This window comes from Lagopus leucura, unplaced genomic scaffold, assembly GCF_019238085.1.
Source record: "Lagopus leucura isolate 7727_CA_CO unplaced genomic scaffold, USGS_WTPT01 Super-Scaffold_100059, whole genome shotgun sequence".
Classification (NCBI taxonomy): Eukaryota; Metazoa; Chordata; class Aves; order Galliformes; family Phasianidae; genus Lagopus; species Lagopus leucura.
In genome coordinates, this window is record NW_024962305.1 from 1,203,239 (window position 1) to 1,211,625 (window position 8,387).

Below are 8,387 nucleotides of genomic sequence, written 5' to 3' on the forward strand. Positions count from 1 at the left end.
TGAACCCAAGCACTGTGCATCATCTTGGCCACGGTTTGCCCATTATTTCAGAGATGCTCCACATGCAGCACGGCCATCTCCCCCTGCCCTCATTCCCCAAGCTCAGGCATGACACTGTGCACAAACACCAGCTGAGAGAACTCTTTAATTTTGCACCTTCATCTCACCGTTCTGCATTGAGGAAGCTCTTCTAATGTGGCAATTTCCCCCCTCTCCACATGTCCTGGACCCCTCCTCATGACTAAATGCATGAGGACAGCACAACTAGAGGAACCCTGGGCAACGAGCCCATGGGTGAACCACACCACAAGAAATGGAGAAGGGTGTAGCAAGATCTACCCGGTACCAGATACCCAACCTCCCTGAAGTCCCCATGAGCTCTGCCTAATCACTGGTCCCAGTTGTGTCCTCCTCACGCCACATGCTGCCAGTCCTCATGGTTGCCCCAGTGCCTGGGAGCAGAGGAAGCTCCACACGCTGATCCCTGCAGGGATTTGCAGACATCTCAGAGAAGACATCAACCATGATGTTGCGGACAGTCTCTGTCAGCCCCGGGACATCCTTTGGGCTCAGGCCACGGGTTTCTATCTTGGGGAGAACTCGGATGGTGAACATTCCTGGAAATGGAGAGGAGAGGCGAAGGAGGCCAGGTCATCCCACCAGCATCCTCCACCACTGGACGCCTCCATGCACCTCAGAGTCCTTCATAAAGACCTCCAGCCCTCACGTGCCCCATCCCCACAGCCTCTGCAATGGGGCTTCTTGTCCTCAACTTACCAGGGGTGAATTTCTTCTCCTTGGAGCTGAAGAAATCCCAGTATGGAGAAATCACAACGGGGAAAATGGGAACCTGCAGGAGATGGAGGGTCATGCAGGCCCTTCCCCCCCTCATTTAACACCAGTAGGACTCTAGCTCCTGCCATGCCCCAGATCCCTGCCACCTCCCTGGGCCCTGCAGTTCCCAGAAGACTCTAATGCCCCCCACCCCTCTTTGCCAAGGGCAGAGGATGGAGAATGTTCTGTGAGCCGTGGGAGATAACCACCCCAACTTGCTGCCTTACCTGAGCCTGCACAGCCAGGTGGAACGCCCCACGCTTGAAGGGCAGCATGGATCTGCTCTGGTTCCTGGTGCCTTCTGGGAAAATCCACACTCGGAGCTGCACATGACAGGGTGAGATGCGAGCGTGGACCCCAGGCACCACCTCCCCACCGTGACACCTGTGGTCCTCCCTGACCCCCCTCCACTCCCAGCCCAGTTTCTCCTGCTCACATTTTCACGCCGGATGGTCTTGGCCGTCTGGGAGATGACATCAATGGCATCTCCAGTCCTTTGGCGGTCGATGAAGATGATGCCACTGAGCCAGCAGGCCCAGCCCACAGTGCCCATGTACAGGAGCTCCTTCTTGGCAATGGGCACGCAGCGCTTGGGGATGACCTCCACCATTCCTGGAGGATGGATGGGAAGGAAAGGATCAGCCCCTGCCTCGTGGTTCCCATCGCCAGCCACATCATAGAGTTCCAACCCTTTCTCTGCGTTGCACCCATAGCCCCGAGCTCAGCCCAACCCCAAAGGCTGCCCACATGGTGACAAAACCCTCCCCTCCCCTGCACATACCCATCAGGTCAAGGGAAGCTTGGTGGTTGCAAACTATCACATAGGGCTCCTTGAGATTCAGGTGCTCGGCACCCAACACCTCTATCTTGATGCCATACAAGTGCTTGAGGGGCCGGATCACAGCACAGAGGAGCCTAGGGCAGAGGGACACATGTGGGGAGCAGATTGACACAGAGAGGTGGAAGGAGGTCACGACAAGAGCAGGGAAGGCAAGAACCAGCTCATCTTTGCTCATCAGAGCAATTCCGAATTGCTTCACTTGGCCTAAAGTCAGCAAGAGATGGAGGTTTTATCAGTTGGATGGGGAACGAGGAAGAGCCGTGTCACCATCCAGAAAGGCTTGGACAGGAAGGGTGACACTGGGACGGCAGTGCTGATGAAGGGTGACGCTCAGTATGAGAGTAACGAGAGGAATGGAGGGAGGATGGAGCAACGGGGATTGCAGCACCCATGCTGGAGATAAATACACTTTTGACGTTGAAATGGGGCACTTTCCAACTCATAGCAACGGAGAGCATCTGTGCCAAGGGTCTCGCATCCAACAGCGAATGCTTCAAATTTAATGCAGAGAGGATGGTAAGGAAAAGCTCAGCACCAGGTAGAGAAGAGAAGAGGTTTGTGGCATGCCCCAAAGCCAGGACTAATGGCAGGAATCCGCTCCAAGCCAGAGGCGTTGTGATTTGGAGGCTGAGGAGGAGGAGATGGAGCTGGGTGTGCTGCAGATGTGAGGTGGCGGTGGGATGAGACAAGGCACCGTGAGTCACAGCTGCATCATGCCAGGGATTTCCACTGAGCCGGAAGCGTTTGCACCAGGGATCAAAGCAATAGGGAATGCACGTGTGTGTGCATCATTCCTGCAAGGAGAGAACGAGGGAGAACGGCTGCACGAGGGGACTGATAACACCAAGCTCTGATTGCAATCCCGCCAAGAGCTCCGGATCTGCCTGCACTGACACGTGATGGCTTGAGCCTGGAAATTCCACAGGCTCGTCTTTCATCCTGACACAATTACATCCCTCCAGTATGCTATCATGGCCAGGAATTCAGCACCAGGGTTGCGTCAGCCCTGGAAGCAACTCGTGTTGCTCAGAGATGCTATCATGGCCACCACCACCCCCAGCTCGGCTGAGCGATAGGGCAGCACCTGGGCATCTCTCTGGGACACCGAGCTGATGGCATCAGGAAATCCTGGAGTCCTGTTCTCAAAGTGGGATGCACTGCCAGAGATGTGGGCATGTATGTGCATCCTGCTAATGAGTGCTGCAAACCCTTCTGGTCCCTCGTGGCACCCAGCGGTGCAATGGCCAGTTCTCCCCTTTATGTTCCTTGATCCAGAGGAGATCAGATAGCCCAGACCCAGCTGGCTGCCCCATCACGGTGTGCCCCATCATGGTGTGTCCATTGCTAGCCATGGACAGCAGCACTACATCCTACCACAGTGTGCAGATGCACCACACAGACGTGACCACAGCACTCGTTGCAGCTCCAGGGCTCAACTTGCAGTCCTGGCTGTGGATACGACCACAAAACCACAAGTCCCCATGACTCCATCACCACCAAGCCCCAAATGTTTCCATGCTGGAAGCACAACCCCAAGCCGTACTCACTTCATGTTCTCCACGCAGCGTCCCCGAATTGCCACGAAGGGGGAGAGGAGAGTCGCCATGGTCACGACCCAGATGTTGAAGAAGGTCACTTTGCAGAAGTAGTGGAAGGCGGCACTGTGCCAGTAAAGCAGCACGGGGAGGATGAGGAGGAGCAGCAGCCCGTGGAGAAGGGCCACGTCCATTGTGCCGCTGGGGTGTGGGGATGCTGGGGAGATCAGCCGGCGTCCCCAGAGCTGGGGTGGAGAGTAGGGATGCCGGGAGCAGGGCAGGCGAAGCCAGTGGTTCAGCAGAGCGGTGTGTGGGCGTTCGGGGCTGGTCCAGGGAAGGAGCTGCCCCACACAGAGGCTTGTAGGGCTGGCAGGCAGGCACAGCAGGTGAGGGTGGAGAGAAGGGGTGAGTCAGTGCTGGAGACCCTGGGTCATATGAGGAGTCACTGCTGATACGCATCCTGCCGGGCCACTAAGCACTGCAGTGGCTTTTCACCAACACTTCTTATCTGGGGGGGGGGGGGGGTCACAGCCCCACTGCCTCATCTGTGCACTCTCACCCAGACCCACTGGTTCCTTTGGCCCTTGGGTTAAAGCCAGCATCCCAGCCACTCTCTGACAATGATGTGCCTTCAGCAAAACTGCTCTACTGCGTGCTCTCCAGTGCTCCTTCCTCCATTCCTCCTCCCTGTTTCTGGTACTGCGGGTTTTGTGCCCCGGCCATGGGACACTTCTGTGCTGCTCAACCTAGTGTCACCCCAAGAGGGCTCCAGGGCTCACTTCCACTGCATGTGTTGCAATCCCCATTGCACTATCCTCCCTCCCTTCCTCTCATTATTCCCATATCCAAGATTGGGACATCCCCCGGTGACTCCTCTCTTCCTCCTCATTTTGTCTTCATGGATACACAAAGCGTTGTACATCAGCATGGTTTCACCCCACACTCAGCTCATGGTCTCCATTACATCCCTCATTCGCACCCCACAGCCCCCCACCACCACCTCATAGCCCCCACGGGCACCCCACATGCTCACCCAAGGAGCACACAGCCCCCCTCCCTCACCCCATTTGCTTGGAGGAAGCCCCACATTCAGGCACAGGGCCAGCAGCCTGGGTTAAGGACAGATGCTTAATTAGTGTCAGCAGGGTGCTTTCTTAACAAAGCAAATTAATTACAGGCGATGTGCTGCACTGAGAGCTGAAGGGACTGATGGAGACTGGGGACACCTGGGCTGGCACCATACACCAAAATTGTGCATCCGTGCACCGAAACAGTACATGCACACACCAAAATAACACATTTGGCCAGGCACTTCATCTCCCTCTCCAAAACTGTCAGTACCATGGGGCACCCTGCAAGATCTTCTGGGCTGGAGGATGAGGATGTGCAGGAAGAGCCCCCTTGGGCTGCAGGGTGCTCAGAGCCGCTCCTCCAGCATGTCATAGTACTCTGCAGGGGGAAAGCATGGACTGAGGTTGGATAGAGGGAGCAGGCAGGGCTCAGCCCCCAGCTGGGCACATGAGGAGGTCAATGCAGCACCTCCTACTGAAGGTACAGGGAAAAGGTGTTACCTGGTGCTGGTGGGACGTTGGCTCCGACGGTCCCCGTAGCACTGAGGGGTGGAGGAGGTGGCACGGGGCTGATGGAGAGGGATGAGGACAGGAGTGAGTGCCCACCTGGTGTTGTCCCGCATCCCTCTGGTTGTGCCAGAGCTCCCTAGCTACTCACACCTCCCTGTCCTCTGTGGCTGTGCCCAGGTGCCGCACGGCTGCCGGTCCCATAGCCTGATCCTGGAGTGGCCATGCCCAAAGGGGAGCAGAACTGGGATATGGGATGTAGTGGTGATGGAAAACCATGGCCGCCTCCTCCTCCTCCTCCTCTCCAGGCTGCAAAGGCACAGCGGGTGTCTGTGGGGAGGAACAGAATCAGATAAGATCCACGCTGGGGGTCAAACCAACACAAAGAGCCCCAAAACCTCAAGGAGATCGGAAGGCAGAGTGCACCCATCAGTCCCACCCCATACCTGGGCAGTGGCTGGAGACGGCCCAAACCCAAAGGACACCAGTGCTGACACCGCCAGGCTGTTCATCACCACCTGGTGCATTTGGGAGTTCTGAATCATCATCAGCTCGAGTAAATCTGCCAGGGAGCAAAGGGCCTCTGCGTCAGAGAGGGATTAGAGGGAGGGGATGGGATGGGATGGGATGGGATGGGGATGGGCAGTGCGGGTGCATCCCTTGGGCGAGCACCAAGGTTTGTCCCTATGCCAAGCACCAGGAGCCAACCCAGCCCCACACCCCAATTTGGAAGCCCCAGATGGCATTTAAAAATTATTTTGCTCGGGTAAAGCTTTAAAATAGAGATCGTTCCGCCTTTCCTGATTGGCAAATGGGATTAAACATCTGGTCCGGCTGCGCACAAAAGGTGATTAGTGGTGCTGGAGGCTGCAGACTTTCCGCCCATTTGGAGGATTGCTGCGGTCCTGGCAGCACACAGGACTTGGCAAAGCCTCCTTGGTGCATCCCCATTAAGACATCCCAATTAAGACATCCTCATTAAAACGTCTCCGTTAAAACACCCCCATTAAAACAACCCCATCTGCTGCAGGCACGAAGTCCCCCCACAAAGTGCCTGCAAAGCCACTGGTGGGCGGTCCCCAGGGCCCTGCTGGCTTTGTGCAGGAGTGATGTGGAGCTCGCCCTTTTCTCCCTGCGATTGGAGGTAGGAAGACACGAGGATGGTTTCAGCACGGGGCTGCAGGATGGCCGTGGTCACGCACCTCCCCATGGGTGTGGGGGTCCGGTGGGATGGGCTGTGGCCACGGGAAGCTGCTGGATGATGGTCAGTGGCTGCGGGGACATGGGCACAGGTGGGAGCTGAAAGAGAGGAGGGGGAGAAAAGCCCCACGGATGGGGGTCTGGAGGAGGGGGCAGCTCACACCGGGCCCCTCTTCCCAAGGGTTCATGCCTGCGCATGCACTGCCCCAGGGGCACGGCCCCACAGAACCTCCTTGGGGTTTTGCACAGAGCATTCACATCTTGCAGAAAGCCGATTGCAAACCAAAGCCTGACTCCATCCCCTCGCCTCCCACCCCCCGCATTCTCCCCACCATCCCCTGGGCTGATCTTTGGGGCTCACCCTATGTGGGATGACATAGGTTCCTGCTGCAGCATCCCCCCATGCCCCGCTGGCACTCCCTGCTGCCCCAAGCTCCATGGCCAGATGAGCAGCACCTGCAGCTCGTGCTCGTTGCTATAGCTGCTGAGGGCAAACAAACCCTCCCTGTGGGTTGGGCTGCTCGAGGTGTAACCCCAGGTTGCTTCTCCCTGCTTTTGTCCCCAGGACACCGCACCCACAAAAGGGGTGGCACTAAGGAGGGTTGTGTCCCCTCTAAGGTGACTTTGTCTCTGCAGGGAACCAGAGCTGTGGGTTCTTCCTAGCCCTGTGCACTGGTCCCAGCGTTTTGGAGCACCACCATGGGCCCACCAGCAGCATCCCATGGCTTTGGCCACTTGTTTTAGGAGTCTTCCCTAAAATCCCCCCATCCCAAAGCTCCATTCCTCAAGGCCACCCATCGTGGATGGGGGAGATGCCTCTGATCTCAGGGAAAAGCCACCTGGCAGATGGGGATGGGGGCTGGTGGGACGTGTTCTCATGCTCCTGGCTCGCTGATTGGGATGTGTTGAAAGGCGCCACTGAAAGCTAACAGAAAGCAGCTGGAGGCAGCAGTGAGTCCCCATGGGGCCGGGTGGCACCTGCACCTGGGACAGGTTTCTATGTGGGAGCACTGGGAGGGGTGTGGGGATGGGGCTCAGCACTGAGACTGCACCCTGCGGCCATGGGATCTTCAGCGTTGGAAGATGAAGATCCACCTGCCCCATGGATGTCCCACGGCCCTCAGACATTTGTGTCCTCACCGTGCACCTGTGGGGTCTCTGTGGGTGCAGGATGAAGATCCACCCACCCTACAGTTGTCGACTCTGACCCCATCCACGACCAAGGCACGGTGCAGTGGGGGCCACTGCTCAGCTGCTACTTTGGACTTGGTGCTCATGGATGACCAAACGTCCTCTAGCATTCAAACCCACTGCAGTGTAATTTTTTTCCCCATCCTCTCGATGTCCTCTGGCATCTTTCCTCTGCTCCCGTGAGCTCTTCCACTGCCCTTCCACGTGATTTTCTCATCAACATTCAACCCAAACCTCCAAGTGTCCCCTAGCACTGATCTGGGAACATTTCCTGCAGCCCAGAGCCAGCTCTGCTCATGAAGTGGGAACAGATCCCAGCAAAGCCCCAAAACCAGAGACACCTCCATATGGCAGGAGCAAAGTCAGCTGCTGAGACTCCAGCCCTTGGCTCTACAGGGACCATTTTCTACTTGATTACACTTTACTCCATGTTCCTAATTTCTCCAGGCCCCTCTGGATTGTTTCACTGCCTTTTGTTATAGCTCCCAAATTCCCATTATTTGCACATTTGATTACTGTGCTGATTGCCCCCTGCTTCTGGCAGAGCCCTGCGTGCTCGGAGCACAGCCTGCGTGTCCGTCGTGCCTGTGCTCATCTTGTTCTTGTCTGCAAGAAGGATTCAAGCACTGCAGCAGAAGACGTCTTGCCATGGTAGGACAAGGGGACACAGCAGGAATTCCTTGAGACCTTTCATAGCATCCCAGTCCCCTTTGAGGGTGTTACTGAGACAAACCCAGTGTCAAGCCGCTGTAGGTCCGGTGCATCCCAGCCCCAACTCATCACAACACAGGGCAGAAGCTGGGGCTCAGCCTTGGGCATTTCTTGGGGAATGTCTGGGATTTCTTGCTCTGGAATCCCAAATCTTCACCTTACATCAAGCTCACAGCCTGAACTTCAGCCCCATCTCTGGCTTAGGGTGGGCTCCACCTGCAGCTTCACTTTGGGCCACGGTCTTGCATGGGCCCTGCAATGTCCCTCATCGCATCCTATCTGGAGAGACCCCAAAATGAGGAAACACAGACAGCAGGGATGCTCGGCCCTCTGGTCCCTTGGTGGTCCCATGGTGGTCCCATGGTGGTCCCGTGGCAGCCCTGTGGCAGCTCCATTCCATTTTGGTCCCATGGTGATGCCTTGGTGGTCCCATTTTGGTCCCATGGCAGTTCTATGGCGGTCCCACTGTGATCCCATGCATGGCGCTGCTGCATCATC

General features: G+C 56.8%; 2 protein-coding genes across 2 annotated transcripts; both read right to left on the reverse strand.

Annotated features, from left to right (window-relative positions):
• Nucleotides 1-359: 359 nt before the first annotated feature.
• On the reverse strand, nt 360-3,404 carry LOC122188360 (1-acyl-sn-glycerol-3-phosphate acyltransferase alpha-like). The gene is made up of 6 exons (XM_042886590.1): nt 3,223-3,404; nt 1,616-1,749; nt 1,271-1,446; nt 1,062-1,157; nt 778-850; nt 360-617 (listed from the first exon to the last, which is right to left on the reverse strand). Exons 1-6 carry the CDS (start codon nt 3,402-3,404, stop codon nt 385-387), a joined length of 894 nt encoding a protein of 297 aa, XP_042742524.1. The 3' UTR covers nt 360-384.
• Nucleotides 3,405-4,288: 884 nt separating this feature from the next.
• On the reverse strand, nt 4,289-7,200 carry PRR29 (proline rich 29). Its single transcript, XM_042886545.1, has 7 exons — nt 7,128-7,200; nt 6,349-6,443; nt 5,990-6,086; nt 5,234-5,349; nt 4,939-5,117; nt 4,782-4,849; nt 4,289-4,659 (listed from the first exon to the last, which is right to left on the reverse strand). Exons 1-7 carry the CDS (start codon nt 7,198-7,200, stop codon nt 4,628-4,630), a joined length of 660 nt encoding a protein of 219 aa, XP_042742479.1. The 3' UTR covers nt 4,289-4,627.
• Between the last annotated feature and the right edge of the window lie 1,187 nt (nt 7,201-8,387).